At 37.7% G+C, this 18,561-nt stretch overlaps 1 protein-coding gene across 2 annotated transcripts; it reads right to left on the reverse strand.

Moving 5' to 3' along the window:
* Positions 1 to 7,828: 7,828 nt before the first annotated feature.
* abhd5a (abhydrolase domain containing 5a) lies at positions 7,829 to 18,459 on the reverse strand. Of its 2 annotated transcripts, XR_008648989.1 has the most exons (9): positions 18,412 to 18,459; positions 17,141 to 17,221; positions 16,449 to 16,534; positions 15,342 to 15,717; positions 13,937 to 14,091; positions 13,097 to 13,208; positions 11,822 to 12,008; positions 10,969 to 11,149; positions 7,829 to 7,882 (listed from the first exon to the last, which is right to left on the reverse strand). XR_008648989.1 is itself a non-coding variant. In XM_033981753.2 (8 exons), the coding sequence occupies exons 1-8, from the start codon at positions 18,441 to 18,443 to the stop codon at positions 11,060 to 11,062; spliced, it is 1,119 nt and encodes a 372-aa protein (XP_033837644.1). In that variant the 5' UTR covers positions 18,444 to 18,459; the 3' UTR covers positions 9,834 to 11,059. The 2 variants fall into 2 exon arrangements, 1 of the variants encoding a protein (XP_033837644.1); XM_033981753.2 differs by lacking the exon at positions 7,829 to 7,882 and having other exon boundaries at positions 9,834 to 11,149.
* Between the last annotated feature and the right edge of the window lie 102 nt (positions 18,460 to 18,561).

The following is an 18,561-nucleotide window of genomic DNA, read 5'->3' on the forward strand; positions in this document are numbered from 1 at the left end:
TATATCGGAGGACCTTTAATTGAATAGTCTGTCCATGTACGTGAGAGCATAAACCGCCCTCTCAGTCATGCAGATTAGCTGAACATATGCTAATCATTTGACTGCTAACTGGGCATTTTCTATGGTAATATCCACAGCTAAGTTAAACAGATAATTTCATTGAAAGCCCCCCGTTTTAGCTAAATTGTCCTTTGCAGCCGTCATGCAGACAACAGCTGGTCCTTTCTGCTTTTAGTGCCATAAATCGAGATGCCAGTCACGATCCCTGATTAGTGTTCATCTGTCTATTTAGCTCAAATAGAAGAACAATATATGGGGAAATTGTGCCATCTGAGAGCCTCTTTATCTACCATAAAGTCATAAATTAAAGCTGCACTTTGTAACTTTTCTGGTGGAAGGTCCGCCTCTTTGCTTTTCTCGCTAAGGAGATGTTATCACTTTGATAACTTTGAATATTTGAAAATTTCACAAAATAGCATTGGGTGTTTTAAAGTATAAAATATCTTAATAAGCCTTTTACTGTTGCCACTTCATTCATCTGACCTGTAACTTGACGTAACAAAGTCAAAAAGCTTGTCTCTGTGGAGCTAGACAAGTTAATGCCATAAAGAGGAACATTTTAAGAACTGTTAAAGAATTGTGTGGTTTGACCCCAGCTCTGACCATCCACACTGCCATTAGGTTCTTGAGCAAAACACCTCTCCCACCTTGCCCATACATGAATGTGGTGTGTGAGAGATTGGTGGAGGGACTGGAGTTTGACAGCCACATTGTCAGCAGTCTGACGCTCGTGTAATCTTACAAATTAGAATAGCAACGTGAACCAGAACCAACTAAACTTCACAGAATAAACAAGGTAGATCTAATCCAGTATTAACAGTATTAAAGTAAGTTTAAATAGGGGATTAGCCAGGATTTAACACTACCAGAATGAGTTCTACCAAAATAAGCCTGCATACCACAAGCTGTACCTGCCCCACCGTTTGAAAACCTCTGTCACTAATAAGACCTATTGACTACTATTGTTTTCCATGCACCAGATGTGTTGCTTCCATCTGGGGCCATGCAGATGTTAACATCTGGAGGTGTTTAAAATGACAAAAGTCAAATGAAAGTTCAAGTAACTTTTAGATCTCAGTTAAAAGAATAGGCAAACACAGATGGGTGCCGCCCACGTCTTCGACAATGTCTCCCAATTTAATTTCACTTCAGTTTTTGCTTCAGTACGGGCGTTAACACAGTGGGTGGGCATTATTTCTCCCCTTTAGCTCTCTTTGATTCGGCTGTGCACTTGGGGGCACCTAAGGGCGTCAGTGAATCACAAAAAGAGAGAGTCGCAGCAGCATGTAGCAAGGAGGAGTCTGGTGTAGATTTTAATTGGCTTTTATGGTTAGCCGCTTGCTGCTAGCGTACCTCACCTCTAGCTAACCTGTGGATGGGGGTTGCTGAGTCACCCTTTGTACAAAATGATGACGGATGGTCCCTGGTATCGAGGTTTGGCTGAGGTCATAGATGACTACAAAGGCTAAAGACGGCAGGGACTACATTTCCCATAAGGCAACGTGTCTTTTCACTGCAGCAGAATAAACAATTTTCACAATACAATTGTTTTTGTGGCAGCACATGAAAAAAGCACAGAGAGATAAGCAAAAATAATGTGAAAAAGTAAACAAAAGAGCCATGGAACTACCCACAAGCTGCTCACTAGTGGTAAAAACATTTCTCACACTTATGTCAGAATACCTTTGAATGAACATTAGTTTAGTATTTAGCACCTTAAAAATCTCCACTGGTTTAAAATGGGACTAGCCACTAAATGCTGCCCACAGCCACGTTGCAAATAGAGCTGCTAACTTGGGCATACCTAAAGGACTAAAGGGAAGAGTGAGGCGAGAGGAGGGGCAGGGTCTGGACATATGAGGATCTCTGTCCCTGCAGCCAAGGTGTTTGTAATCAGAATCACCTGGCTTTAACCAAGACAGTCATGCATGATGTCATGTAGTACATGGAATTGCAGTGACCACTGGCAATTAAAACACCATATACACAGTTAAGTGGCAAAACAAGTTAACTGAGTTGTGATGGCACAATCCCAGCTCTATGTGGTACATCTTGTTAGGAGTCAGGAGAGCTGTGTCATGGTGCTACCCACTATACAACTACCACATGACCCACTTTTGCCCAAAGCTAAGGCTGTGTTCCTGTTTGCTAAAAAACCCAACCTGGACTAGACCAAAATTCAACCAGGACTAACAAAGCCTACAAGAACTAAACCAGGATCCAACCAGGACTTTACCGGACATTCACATTACACAGATGATCGATTCCTTGACCTTCTTGCTATAAGGTGCAAACCACAACTCTTTATTGTCTAATTGAGATGTACGGTGCACTATAGATGCGTTTGGGTTAAAAGGGTTGGCGGTTTAAGTCAGCAGCATTCAGCAAGTGCACATAGAAAAACAGTTTGAAGAATAGATGGCATTTCCCTTCCTTTGTAAACGCACACCAGCTTTCCTCCCAGCATGCCGCAGCTCCTGTCTGCTCCATTCTCGCTGGAGACCCCGCGCACAATAGCTACTGCTGTTACTGTTTTTGATACGCTCAATAAGTTTCCATCTGGCAAGAAAATACGCCTTTATCCCTGGGCTGCGGCACTCAAAGGCAAACTCAGGGTATATACGGCTCTCTTATCGATTAACCTGAACGATCATCGACGGGAGTGGAGATAGCAGTGGGGTGTTGAATAATTCAGGCAATAAGCGGTAGCCCAGTGCTTACAGAGGAAATCTGATCAAGCAACAAATATGAATGTGGACTTGGAAAGAGGTAGAGCCACACAAATGCATGGTACGGTATGAAAATGTTCTGTGAGTACTGTGTAGAGCTGTGGTCCTGGAGAAGATGTTGGACATTTGGGGATGCAAGCTGTCCCCACTGACAAAAGTACACCAACAGCAGAAGACATATGTTGTGCTATTATTATTGCTCTTTAGTATTTTATTTTATTTTTTTTTATTTTTTTTCAAAATATTGCACAGAATTTTTAGGAATTCTGCATATTTACACATGTCTCGAGTAAGGATGGAACAGTAGGAAAATTGAAAAATGATAAATGGGACCACAAATATCCCAGTATGATGGTAGATGACATGGAGTTGCATGGCAGCTGAGGTTAAGCCTTTCTGTGTGGAGTTTCCATGTTCTCCCCATATCTGGGTGGGTTTCCTCCAGACACTCCAGTGTTCCCCATCAGCCCAAAACACAAAATACAGTTAAAATCCTCCAGCATCCTCACCAAGCTAAGCCTAAGGTCTGGAGATGGACCCCTGAGTGCTGCACAGCAGTAGCTCACTACTATTGCTGGAGCACAGGTTTCCAACTGAATTTGGTTGAAGGATGGGTCAAATGTAGAGAAATAATTTCCCTCATAAGGGATTAATAAAAGTACACCTCAACACCTCAACATTGCCAAAAGACCCTAAAGTGAAAATGTGAGTATTTGTATCTATTATCCATGTGTAGAACTTTTATTCCTTCAGTCCGTGCTGCTTGCTAACATGTATGCACATGCACATACGATGTTACAATGTTACGTATATAACATGTATTTGATAAAGGCTTTCAGACTTTAAGTTCCTGAAGTATAAGGCTTTGTGTTTGATAATGTTTAAAATGTCAGCTACATAAACTGGATTATTACATTTGTTTGTGTCAGACAGAAATGTGTGATTGTGAGATTATATATTATTTACTTCTCAATAAAAATAATAATGCACGAGTCCTATATAGTGTTTTTACAGACGCTTTACAGGTTTATGCATTATTCATTTTACTGGGTAATAGTAAGTTACTAGAGACACAACAACAGTTTTGCCATTGGTGCCCAACTGTGGCCCTGATATTTCATGCAGTCTCCTGATGAGATCAAGGAGGTTTGGCCACAGGTAACGTTTTTCGTGGACTTCACAGATGTGTTTCCTTACAATTTCTTAAATTTTACAATTTAACCACTGCCTTATTTGTATCAAGGAGCTTATGCTGCACAACTTATCTTTTCCTCTCTCAGTCACATCATTGGTGATAATCTACTCCTATAGTAACAGCTGCCCTGGGGCAGACTGATGGGCTGTGACATAACAGCTTTATAAACTGGAGGGTTGGGGTCAAACTGCCAGCCTTGTAGTTATGGGACCACTGGTCCTATCAGCACACTGTCGCCTCATTGAATGATTACATTATTTAAGTTAGTGCGATTTAGAGAAACACATTTGTGAACAACAGCCAGGCTAAGATGTTTATCAGACTGTTGTAGGCTATAGGGCAATGATGTTCTGGCATATTTCCGCACTGACTACTGAACGTCTGTGTCGCCCCAGGGTGCTCCTCTACTCTCTGGTGGAGATACGGGGGTGGCTCTGCTCTGCCTCCAAGGACACAATGATGGAGAGAACACAGGAAGAAGAAGGGAGAGACGTATCCACATATAATACACCAGCAGCTGTGGGTAGGGGAGAGGAAAGGAGCTAGGAGGCAGATAAGCGCCTTAGAGGGTGGGAACGATAACTGCTGATAGTGAGACGCTCTATGGAGGCCAAGAACAGAGTGAAACAGAAGGAAAGAGAGGAAGAGAGAGAGGGGGAGAGAGGAAGAATCATAGAGAAACTGTGAGAGAGAGAGAAAGCGAGAGAGAAGCGAGTGAAGGGGGTTGAGAGAAAGGGACAGAGAGCAAGAGACAGAGGGAAAGATAGAGAGGAAAGAGAGACTGCTTCTTTAATAAATGAGATCAGGCGCCCAGACCATCTCCATAGCAACCCAGCGAGACGAGCTTTGGCCTGGTCTGCGCTCCTGACGAAAAGGTCTCGTCCTCCGTGTGCCTGTTAGCAGCGGGACTATCACTCTACACATCAGAGCAGAGCTGGCTAAAACTAGGACTGTTTTTGGTGCATCTGGATGCTGCATGTGGATGTTCACACCAGCGATGTCTATTTCACAGTTATGTGATACTGTTTAAGACCTGGTAATGGCATTGGTTTAACACAAAATGATTTACTTTCATGTGCATGCATTTGTTATAATCAGTTAAATAAAAATACATATAAAGGAACAAGTGGTGTAGTTTACATATTTGTTAAAAAGGGCAAGTATCCACATCTAACTTGCAGTTCCATTTAAAGTAACACTGTGTAACTTTCTGGAGGCTGACATCACCTGCATGCTTTCATGGAAAAAAAACATTTTTTGAAACATTCTCTATGGAGATAAATTGATTTTTATTCAACTTTTTTTAAGGACCAAAATTGTGACTGTTAAAGGAAGACAAAATGAATATGTTTGGATTTTGGATTGTATTATGTCATATTGTGGAATACTCTAGCCAAAGGGACAATATTTCCATGGAAACAAGCAGGTGGAGGCCATTCTCCAGGCCAAATAAGAGTTGGTTTTGTGGAGATCCAAGCCTGCTTACAGTGAGAATATGTGTGTGTGTGAGTCAAATTTTATTTATAAAATAGCACATATATACACACACAGACATATATATAGTCTATTTTTTGCATAAAAAGTTACACAGTGGGGCTTCAAAATATAAATACAATTTGTATTTGTGGTGACTGATCAGTTAAATGGTTGAGTTATATATCCATGCTGTTTTCCAGCGCAACATGCAGCTCTCAGTTGTTTTTCATTTTCAGATTTTAAGTCTGAGAAGTTACTCTAATTCTCCATTGAGGACATTTTTCCTTCATGTGATTTTTCACTTTCTTATGCCTCTACAGAGATTTGAAGTATTGTGCTCTCAAATACAATTTTCTTTGCCAACCACATTATTAGGGCTGTTCTATTGTAAGAAACACTCTAGATGGAAAATGCTACTTACACAATATGCACATTTGACGGTTCGGTGAAACAGTTCGACACAGTTAGTGGCTTTTGTTGTATTTTGTAGTTTTGCTGCAACAAAATCAGGGACTATGCTTTGAATTTATGCCTGGACAGATTCTTGGACACTGTATACTATTGATTGTCCCTTTGCATGAGGCTAATGATGCTGCGATTTTGTCTTGGCACTCACTCTCTTCTAATCTCCAGAGACTGTTACTGGTCCTTTGCCATCCTGTTTCTCTAGATTTGACCTACGGAAAAGTTCAGAATCAGTAAATACTGGCACACAACGCTGTACTATGACCCTGAAAGCCAATAACAGATGATCTTGCCATTTGAGCATATTTAATAAAGTTCAGATAAATCAACTTTTAACCATGTTATAAAAAAACATTGTTTGACCTCAAATACATCCCTAATTTGTTTCATTCATGTTAATATGCAGCAGTTGCCTTTTAGAACAACTGTTAGGACCAGGTTGCTAATAGTTGTGCTGCTAATTAGCCACTTAGATATTCTTCAGTCTTGACTATTGCCAGTAGAGGGCAGCCAATATCCAATCCAAGCTTTCACATTAACAGCAAAAGAACCAGTAAATCTAGTTTGCTGGATAAGGGCATAATATGGGCCCATTTGAATTGTAAAAAATATCCCATTTCCCATAATTACTCTGGTCTTTTTCAAATACATTGGACAACCTCTGTTTCTTATTGGCCTTGTTAGACGGCTTCTGACTGGAGGAGCATGACACAGCAGACTGCGTATTCAAAGCACAAAGCTTTATTTAATTTGCAAACAACAAGCTGTGGCTCTGGGAGGTGATTGGACCTCAGCTGTCTACAGATCCCCATCGCATGATTCATCACCGGGATATTCACTCAATCAGTACAAGTGACTCAGCATCGGTCTGGTAAAGCACAGCCCCTCCATGCTGAGTATAGGCTTAGTAATATTTGAAAAGGCAGGAATTATCACTGGTCAGATCTAAGCGTAATTTCATTCAATTATTGGAATATGCGTTTTGTAGAAAGAATTCTTACTGATGTTCTTATATAGGGAGACCATTTTAACATTTGTCCATGGACTACTACTACTACTTTTTGGGGTAACTCTCGTATAAAAACATGTATCAGTGTCAGATGTCCCTGGGAAATAGTAGTAAACCAAATAAACAAGCACCAGAGAACTGTAGGCTGTTAAGGAGGGTTGTTGGAAGCAGTGATTCATCAAACACACCAAACAGCTTGTGGTTTTATGCAACATTTTGGGGACTTTCAAAAGACATAATATTTTGTTTTGAATTGTTAACCACTATGGCAACAGAAATCCTGAAAACCATGGATAGTTATGGCACGTTTTATGTTGTACTCTTCCTTTCCACATGCAACCTTATCATTTATGAGCTTGGTGTAACCGTTACTATTATACTGCTGATTCTACAATACACGCATTCTCAAAAACATACTTGACTTTCTTGCTTTAAGTAGAGTAGTTCTAGTAGTATAAAGTAGGCCCACCATTATATCTACTGCTAATAATAGACAGTGTAATGACTACTTTAATCCTATTGGCCTATGTACATTCAAGTACTACTTTCCACCTCTCACTCATGTTCAATTATAGTGCAGTGGAAGCAAAGGGAAGTTGTTGTATCCAGTTAATGTAAAGAATATGGGAATCCTTATAGCTCTAATAATGTCTTATGGAAACTTCATTAAAGCCATCTCAATCACCCTGGTCCAAAGAGCTGAGCGAGACAGCAGCACTCGGAAATACTTTCACATGAGCTTGCATATTTCCCGTGCATGGATCGATTGCAGAGGTGGGGCCTGCAAAAACATATCGGATGTCTTACCCGTTCGATATGTGTGTTAATGTTGTGCACCGCTCGCCATCCGGAAACTACTGATGGAGGAAGAAGTCTGCCCCCTCCTCCTCCTCCTCCTCCTCATCCTGGTCCACCCCTCAGAGAGCAGTGTCCTCGAATAGCCTCGCACTAAATGGACAAAGAAATGAATCAAATCGTCTGGGTGAGCTGCAAATGGCTATTCATGTCAGATGTTGATTTGGTTTGCGAGTTATTTTCCTGAAACGTGAAAAAGATGTGGGGGGAAAAAAGTGGGTATATAATAGAAGGTTTAATGGGGGGTTGTATGTTGTGGTCTACATATCAGTGCACTCTAGTGGCCGCAAAGAAAACTGCTGGTCAGTTGTACAAATGTGTTAAGGATTAGTATTCTGAACTTCTTTAAAGGTGCAATATGTCACTTTCCTGGTGGAAGGGCATTACATTTATTGATCTCCATGGAGAAAAGCAGGTGATGCCACAAGGACAAGTTATGATTCAGTTGAACGGCGTCTCCGCTCACAATAAACATGCATGATATTTGAGTTTTTTTAAGCAATAAAAAGATAAGTAAGCAAAATAAATGCAAGATAGATAAGTTTAATGCTACACTGTGGTACATTTCAAAGCAAAAACATCTCAATAGAGACAAGCAGGTGGCAGACACTCCATTAGAGAAATTGCATAGTGCACCTTTTCGCTTACATATTAGGGATGGGACAATAAACTGTAAAATTGCTAACAGTAATTAAAAAAAAAACAGAAGACAATAATTGTTTGTGGTACAGTTTGTATAATCATGATAATCACCACTACACTGTACACAAAACACAGTACAATTCTTTAATAGATTAAATGCAAATGATTCATTATAAGAAATCATGAATGTCTCTATAACTCACACATTTAATCAATAATCAATTTGAATAATTATTGTGACACTATCCATTCTCAGTTATTTCACCACAAAATCTTAAATATTGTCCCATGCCTGTATCAGTTGACAAAATGGTAGTGATTTATATTGTAGAGCACAAACATGTAGGTACTTTCTAAACTCTGTACATTTCTCAGACTCCGACTCACTTTCTCTCTTTGGAAAAGGCGTGACAGCTGTGAGATGATGAGGAGAGCTGAAGGAAAATATTGATTCAAGTGTCACCTCCACTCCTTTATAATGAAAAGCTTAAGGTGCACCAAGTGGAAAAGACACTATTGCCTCATCATTTAGCAATATGATGAAAAAATATTCAAACTAGAGAAAAAGTGTCTACTGAAAAAACAGTCCATGAACATGGCATATCATTTTATTTACAGTAGTAGAGCAAAATATATGAATACAATTACTGCAGCATATTCATTAAAAGGCACCAAGGCACCATCTGACAAATGAAAACTGTGTGTGAATACATCCTCAGTTTTTCCAATTCCAAAGATTTTCATATCTACACACTGTACACTGTATGTTACATATATTTCTAACTAAAGTGATAGTATTTAACTTTCTGGGGGTGGAAAGTCAACTGCATGATTCCATGGAAAAAGAAAGTTAAAAACATACTCTGCAACATTATCCATGGACATAGATGTACCTGAAGACACTTCATACTAAACCACGGAATCCAAGTTTTACCCAGGCAAAATGTTTTATTTATTTGCACATAAATTGCAAATATGATAAAAGTAAAGACCTATTTGTGCATTATAACAATGAGACAGCAAATGGATCACTTCGTTCTAGATAGATAGATGGTTTTGTGGTTGTCAGTAGCAGTCAGGTTTCTTGGAGCCAGCCCTCCACCTCTATGTTTATTTTAGTCCCTCTGCACAGTACAGTAAAAGAACAGAGTGTGTGTGTGTGTGTGTGTGTGTATGTATGTATGTATGTATATATGTATATATGTATATATGTATATATATATATATATATATATATATATATATATATATATATATATATATATATATATATATATATATATATATATATATATATATATATATATATATATATATACTCATACCATAACGTTTTAAATCATGGCTATGAACAAAGCAATTATTCTTAACATGATAAATGAACATTGCAGCATTTCCGAAGTGAATAAATAAGGTAAAAACAGAGCTTCCACCAACAGCAGAGGTAAGACAATATAGATTGATATTGGCTATAAATAAATCTATATGTGCTTCCTATTGCTGAGGCAGGAGTCCTATCAGAGTACAGGAAGAACAGGAAGTAACACTGTAACTGAGGATTTTCAATCCCGCAATGCTGGGTTTATTTTAGTGTCCATAAACCTGCACTTATCATGGTGAAACAACACAAAGTGGCAAAGTGAATATATTTTCATCATGGCAACTGGTGGAGGTTGGAATATTTTAGGCAGCAAGTGAGCATTTGCCCTCTAAGTATATGTGTTAAATAATAAAAAAGTAGTAGACATATTTTTGTCTGAGCTCTTCCAAAATTATATCTTTTGTGTTCCCAGTCTAGTTTATTATACTATAATTTCAAACTCAACTGAGATACCATGATGTTTTTTTTTATAAATTATTTATTAAGACAATCAAAAGTGATTTTGAACATTAAATCATACTACTTTCTATTATATTACCATGTGGTCTTAAATCTGTGTAATCCTTCAGTCGTCCAGGTAGGTCACATATTGGTCCATACTAGACTATGTGGTCTTATACTAGTTACGATACAGCTCAAGATCGTTCTAAACCTATTCAGGAAAGGTTCATTTCTGGCCTGTGAATGTGACTTTTTTTATAATTGATACTTGAGTTTTAATCAATCAATCAATTAATCAACTAGTATCTGATTTTCAATACTTTTGCTACCCTATTCCAGTCTGCAGGGAATAAATAAAAATAACTGCTGGGTTATATAGACAGAAACTGTCAAAATTATACATCTAATAAGTGTATTATTTTTCTATACCACCATTATAATGAGTCTATAGCTGGTTGCACATTATACAATATATGTATTTCCTATAGACAGTGATATAAATTAGTCTGAGGCTTGTTGGTTGTGTGTTTAGCATATTATTCCGGTTCTTCTTAATTAACAAGAGGCAATTTGCTGTTAATGAGCATAAATACATCAATAAATTAGTTCATTAGGCACCAAGCATAATGTGAAAGTGTTGTTTGGCATTTCCTATAGGAATGTGAGTAATTGACAGACATAACATTAAAATGAACAGTGTTAAAATAATTCTTACCAAATAGACATAGTAATATCCTGTGTCATCCCATAGGCTATAAGTTGTTGGTGTTACCCTTCTTTTCCACATTTCAGTAACAGTTTGTGATTCAGTCCACGTTTTTACACAATTCTAAAACTATCTGGTTAAAATCTTCAGCCTGGTCTGCAAACACATAATGTCCAGCACCACGAATGGTCTGTAAACACAAAATCATAAAGGAGTTTTATTAAAAATGTGTGAATTTACCAAGCCATGTGCATTTTATATACACTATAGCTGTGCAGATGTTATGTATTGTCATTGTGAAAATGTAACAAAGAGCTGTGACTTAAAGATATATGTATGTAGATTTGCTATAATAACATTTTTAAAATAGACCAGACTAGGGTGTTAATACATTTAAAGCTAGACCTCGTTTGAATTTACAGTTTACATTGGCATGGAGCAAGTTAATATGGAAAGAAATACATTGTAAATATACTCTACTCTCTACTATACCTTAATAAATGTGTATGTAAAATAAATGAAAATGATACACCCCACATGTAATAAAGTTTGATTTGTTTTGGCCCAGTACAGATATATTGTAAAAGGGTCAAAATGAGGCCACTGTAGGCAATCTACATTTAACTATAAAGCATTTTTATCATCCACGAACCAGGAAGTAAAGCTGGTGCGCTATTAGCATACTAGTTGCTGTTAGTATTACTGTGACTACAAAACTGCTGTGGCCTCAGAAAGCTGTGCTGATGAGCTCATTGCAGTGAATAGTTAGGATGCTAAGAATGCTTTAGGAAAGTGGGGTATAAGTTTGAACTGCTGCAAACAGTTAAAAATGAACCAGTTCTGTTTTTTAGGTAAAACTTACTATGATATCCACTCGTGAGTTGGGCCTAATGCTTTTGATGGCGCTGCCCGAGTTGCTGTCTATGTTGGACCTGGAGCCGTAGATGATGGAGATGGGGATACCAGGATGTAATCTGTCTATTCTGTGCAGCATCGGCCTCTTAGCCCAGCCATTAGAGAGAGTCATGTTTTTGAATGCTGTTTCCCCACTGTTAAAAAGGAATATGTTCACAATCCAAGTTAAAAAATCATGCTGTGTAAAATCTTTTGTGGGTTTAAAAAAATAGATAGATTAACTAGAATGACTAGGGAATCATATACTATTGTCGTTGTACTATTTTGTAATGGAAAATTTGCTTGCTAAAGCCTGCCACACATTACAGGATTTTTCAGTCTTAGGCGATTTTTGAACACGCGACAAAATGCGCAGACCACAGACAGGAGGAGAATCGGATGAGATTTTAAATCTCCAAGTGCAAAGACTGCAGGGGGATATGGCAGTGAAGAGACAGCGCACCACAGGCTAAAAGCTATGAGTGCACCTCACGTCAGCTGTTTCCTGTCTACAGTAAAAAGACATGCTTTGAAGTGTTAAAATGATCAGAGCATTACATTTTTAGTTTAGTCTAGTCAAAACTGCATTATTATTATTTGTAAAATGTGATGCAATAGTTCAGATTAACTTTTGCTTTAAAATACACAGAATCCTGGCAATAAATTACAGAAAATAGAGTCAGTATCGCTAATCTGCAGCAGCTTCAACCCGATCCTTGGTCGATGTAAACCGACACAAGTGAGGATCTACTTTCACTATTTGCAAAAGACACACTCTAATGGATAATATGGATGAGAATGCTGCAGTTTAATTTTATGAGAGGTGAGTAATAATGTCGTCTTTAAATTATTTTTGCTATTTCCCGAGTTTGTATCTTGCACCTCTCTGTCCATCCTTCCAACTGCTCCTGATGTTCTATTTTATTGTCTGTTGCCATGGTGACATTCTGTAGTTACGATATGACAGAACAACTCAGTACGCCCACCACACACGAGGAGTGCAGTGGCTTAAAAATTGCATACGGAAATCCAAAGTTGGGTCACGGCTTCTTGAAGAAGCAAATTGGTCCTAAATCGGGCAAATTATCCTGTAGTGTGTGGCGGGCTTAAACATTAAACATTCCAGATTTTCAAATGCAATGAAAATGTTCTCTTTATGGACCCAAACTACATACCTAGCTAAAAATAAATAAATCAAAAGTACCAAAACAAATGCTGGAATGATTACGTATATAAAAAATACCTTGGTGATTGAACATTTAAGTGGTATATGTAGTCTGGCACTGTGTTGTCATCAAACATGGAGGAAAACTTCTTCTTAAAGTCTGGTCTAAGGGTCTGGACCAGCGTGGGACCTAAAGGTAGAGAGAGGGACAGAGATTCTCAGCTGTCATAGTGAGCCATGTAGCTATTAAGAAACAAGGACACATCATTATACTTAACATGATTTTGAAGAAATGAGAGGGCAGGCAGCTATACAGAAGTTAAGTGTTGAAGCTTAAGATTTTGTGCTTCACAGTTCACTGGGTCTCAACTTTTAATGAAAGCTAATACATGTGATAAGAATAAAAATGTGTCTGGAATTGAAGTTTTACTGCAAATAATGGGTGAGAATTTGAAGTGTCAGAATTGGAAGGCTTGAAGACAATTAATATAGTAAAACACAAAACATAAATTAATTTGATCATTACATTAATTAATTGTCACAAAAAGCATAATAAATGCAAAAAAATAAATACATTCAAATGTGTAAAGAAAATAATGTACTACATCTTTGGGTCTATTGGAATTTTCACAGCATTTCTTAATTAGATGGCAAGTTGCATTCTGATGAGACTTGTTTAATAATGAATTTACATTTAATATGCTTTTAGTAAAGATCTGACCATAACACTTCACTTTTGATATTTAACTTAACTTTATTGTAGGTATTTAAACATTTATCCAGACTTCATACATTTTTCATATTTCCACTCACTTGTATAATATCTGACTATGACTATTTGCCCTCCCGCTAACATCAACCACTTAAGATCATGAAGGGCCCTGCATTTAATAGTAGAATGTGATCCTTGGCTCTCACCTAGTGGCCCCACCAGTCTGAGGCCAGCCAGAGGGTTGAAGGGGCTGAACATGGCGCCCAGAGCTTTGATCCACACTGGGATGGGGCGGTCTGGGTCGCTTTGGTCAAAACTCTCTGGGAAACCCCATGGCTCCACCAGGATTATGTGCTTCACTCTACACAAATATAAAACACATGTATGTCAATTCATTCATCAATGTATTTATGTTTTGCCCGTGGCTGAAGCCTATCCTGGCTATACAACACTTAATCAGCGACGGCTGAACTATCTGGGCTGCATTCTGTAACCTAGAGGGGTACAGTCTGGCCAAATATAGTTGGACCATACACAAATAAACATTTCTTAAAGTCTATTCAAATAATGACAATTAAATGCAATTTTAAATTAACAGGGAGTGGGATTTATCTTAATTTGCAAACGTTGTGCAAAATAGCAACTATTATATAAGTTTTTACTTTAAATATAGCTATTTTCCCTAGGACAAACCTTGAAATCAGGCTTAGTGCAAGAACACATGTCCCCTGATCAAGAGCATCTCTGTTAATAACTCGAAGGCTATTTGGTAAAGCAGCATGATAACAGTGAGAAAGAACAGGGGCAAAGAGAAGTGAATTTTAAGCGTTACTGATGCAAAGAGTTGATAAGCTTTTGGGGCCATTTTAGCAGAGTCCCTAGGGAGGTGAGCCAGTGCTGAGCTGGAGATGGGGAGTGGGAGATAGTCGCTTAAATACTTGGAGGACAGTGCTGTTATCTTGGTCTGCCAGTGCCTACAGCCACGCGGCTACAACTACATCCAGGAAAAGGTGCTGCTATGTGCTCTACCCATGTTGGGGTCATTATTCAAAACACTGTCCCGGTTTGTTTCTGGGCAGCGCACTTAATCTACTATCTGTCCTTTACTGGTAATACACAGGTAGTATAATGTAGAACAACCTCAAGGAATAGCATGCTATAGCATGAACCAATTTGAGAATGTTCCTGAAATTCAGAGTTTGGAAGTAACAATATACATGTACCAAAATGCGTATGCACAATATGTAATTTGGAATAACTCTACTCCAGTAGCGTTACTCTTTTTTGGGTTTTACAGAATACAGTTACTTTCCTAAAATACAAAAACAAATACTTAATGCAGTCTTTGATCACACACGTTCAAGCTTGATTTTCTAATAAAAAATGCATAATAAATGGTGATGTGATACTCTTATATTGAGTTTTAATATAATATAATGCAATGGGAAGTATATAATGTGTAAGTATTTAAGTATACAGAATATAATACTGGTCCAGTGATCCTTAAATACTAATTTTAAATTATGTCTTGTTCTCTGCAAAATTATATAGTTTCAAATGATTGTTAAAAACAGTGAAAATGGGAAATTGCTGCTTTTACTGTGCACTCACCTGTCTGGATATTTAATGGCGTATGAAACGGTCAGATACCCTCCTAAGTTATGCCCCACCAGGATCATGGTCTCCAGCTCTAACTTCCTTCTCCACTGTTCAATGGAGTCCACAAACTGCTCCTCTGCCTCCTGTGGCTCTGAGGAGAACTGCGGTCTGGTGCTGAGTCCAAAACCCAGCAAGTCTAAAGCTAGGACTGGTCTGTGTCGTGAGAGGACGTCAACATTCTGAGCCCAAAGTCCAACTCCACCCCCAAAACCATGAAGGAGAACCATGGGGGTCCTGTGTGTGAGCAGGTCACTGGGGAAGGTAAGAGTCCATAGCAGGTTGTTATGGGAAATAGGGACATACTGTTTGGTGAAAGAGCTTGAGAGGCCTGGAGGGAGAAGAAGAATATGAGAATACTTTTTTTTTTTACCTTGTCTACCACCATATTGGTTCTGGTTGCTCATGTAAACAAATTCCTCTAAAGGAAACATGCAATATCTGCCCATCTCAATATTAGATTAGTTTTGGGTGATTTAGAGGTTTCAATTCTTAGATTAAAGAGTGTATTATTCAAAATTAACTTCAAAAACATGCCTGAAGATGTTTTGTATGTTTGAGTAATCTTGCAATCTCTCCTGGGCAATCTCTCGATTCAAACCCTTATAGTTAGTACAAACCCATAGTATTATCAAAACATTAAAAAGTAACATGGCAATTTAAATATGTTATGTGTTAACAGTAATACCCAATGTAAGTGTAATACCCTAAATAACTGATTACTGATAACTGATATTATAATCTACTATGATCTATACACTATGCACTACACCACAAGATAAATAATTTAACAGTGAAAAATACCACAAGCCCTAATTTAATAATACATCAATATCAGTTGATATACAGATGCAACAGAGGAGAAAGACCTCAAGTTGACCCTTTTTTCGCTACATGGCAGAACTAATCAAGGAGCCACATGCAATCAAGGAAGCACTGATTTCATTTGATTGCAGACAGTCATACGAACAGATTCAAGTTTTGTTTACATTCAACAGTAGCATTTCAACACATGGAGAAAACATACACAAATACAAAGTTAAATTTCAGACAGCCTCTTACATCGCAGCATGCGTTCCTCTGCTGTCTTCAGTTGGTTCAGTGAAGTGGAGCACCATGATGGCAGCCAGTTAGGGAGCCAGCACCATCTAGAGAGAGCAGGAAATCAGGTGAAACATGGGCTTAATATTATATAGGCGTAGAAGTAATAATGTAAGGAAAAAAGTTTCAACTAATCATATAATAACATAAATTAAATATAACACTCGGATAATATATTGGAAATCCGCTCCACTCTGAACAATACAGGACTACATTCACATGCCATACAGCCATACAATAATTGCTTGGGCAGCCAAGAATCCACACTTTTCCAAAACTAGATCATACAGAGAGAACCAGTCACTTCATTCAGTTAGTTCAGTTTTGCACTATAATTTATTTATTTTATATTTACTTACAATTTTTTTGTATTGTACTGTATTGTACAAATTTTAAAATGTGTCTTTTTTACTTTTTTTTTTGCTAATATTATTAGTTTAGAGTTTTATTACCATTCTATTTGCTGTTTGTTAAGAAGAAGAAAAAGAAAAAAAAAAGAAGAAGTAGAAGAAGAAGAAGAAGAAAAAGAAGAAGAATTTGCTGTATGAGTATAATTCTGTGTAATTTCACTTGTGGATCAATAAAGTCTAAGTCTAATAAAAACTATTGTGAATGGTCTTTTCAATAGTAAATTCAAGCAACCTTATAGTTACCTTACAGTTGACTCCACATATTCCCAAGCATTACTGACGAGACTCTGAACTCCAGCAGCAGCCAGCACTTTGTGAATGACCCTGAGTTCAGAAGAGAGTGAAATAAAAAGCATATGGCCAAAGAGCACAAATCAGGACACAGCTTGTTTACAGCAACACAGATAGGATATGATACAGAATTCCCCTTGTAAATAATTTGATATAGGGTGGAATTTGTATAGTACAGTTTGAATGGTTTTCATGGGAACTATGAAAAAAGCAACTGAAATTCAGAGAAGAACACAGCAGTGAAGGGTCCCATACATTTCCTAGAAAGTAAATAAGCCATTCCTAGAAATAGAGGTGAACAGATTATAGTTTAAAAACAGATAATATCGTGAATGATGTAAGATATACAACATTTGAACATTGAGTTTATTATTTTATGATAAAGAATCAGGAAAAAAGAGCTGATTAAAAGTGAAAATGAAATTAAGAAACATGTTGAGAACTTCCAAATAAGGTTACAGCATACAAATCTCTGCACTTTTGTGAGTAAAATGAGTAATTTCACATTTGTCTGATATTTAATCCTCAACTTTGATATTTAAAGGCATGTTTTAACACATTTCTTTTGAACTGACATAACTTTATCTGAATATTTTTATCAAATATGCCAATAAACATGTCAGGATAAATCATTTTTGTTAATATTGCCCAACCCTTCATAGAATAAGCATGTCCCCTAAGACCAAACTACAACTTAACACACAGGGTTTGGGTCTTTCTGATAACGTAGAGCAGTTTACATTTATTTTAGTGTGTTTCCTTTTCTCTCTTTACTCTTTTATCATACAAGGCAAAAACATATTGTCTAGTAATAGTTGTAACCTCCGTTTACAACCAAACTGAGATGATATATGACTGGTCATTATTATTGGCAAAAAGATCACAGTTTAACTCCAGAGGTAAAGGTCAGCAGCCAGAACTCCTCTAAGTTCCTTTATCCTACAAAGAGATTGATTGGTACGGTGTGTTCCCATTTATCCAAAAAAAAAAAAAAAAAAAAAAAAAAAATGATGTCACCAGTACAGACTTAAAAATATAGCGTGCAGGGAACACATGTTCACACGCATAGCATACTAGTGTACTTATAGTGTAATAAAGCTGTAAGGAGCAAGTAATTAGCGAAAAACCTGCAATATATAACTTAAGCGACAATGGAATACAATGACAAACACGACAATTGGGAAATAAAAGTGATTTAGTTGAAAAAAAGAAATAAAGCATACCCTCTGCTCGCTGCCACCTCTCGCTCGGCCATAGCTCCAACAACAACACCAGACTTCTCCGGATCACGTGACCAGCGTAGAACGTCAATACAACTCCACCGTGGCTAGGGAGCGTTTGTTTTAACTCCGTATTTGAGGAAGTACCACAGT

This window comes from Periophthalmus magnuspinnatus, chromosome 16 (assembly GCF_009829125.3).
Source record: "Periophthalmus magnuspinnatus isolate fPerMag1 chromosome 16, fPerMag1.2.pri, whole genome shotgun sequence".
In the NCBI taxonomy this organism is placed as follows: Eukaryota; Metazoa; Chordata; class Actinopteri; order Gobiiformes; family Gobiidae; genus Periophthalmus; species Periophthalmus magnuspinnatus.

Excerpts from the sequence above, each read along its gene's own strand:
- abhd5a (XM_033981753.2), bottom strand. The coding sequence starts at position 18,443 with ATGGCCGAGCGAGAGGTGGCAGCGAGCAGAGG. Across the intron at positions 13,209-13,936 it reads CAGACTGGTGGGGCCACTAG|GTCCCACGCTGGTCCAGACC; the intron begins GTGAGAGCCAAG and ends CTCTACCTTTAG. Across the intron at positions 12,009-13,096 it reads TTAAATGTTCAATCACCAAG|TGGGGAAACAGCATTCAAAA; the intron begins GTATTTTTTATA and ends CCTTTTTAACAG.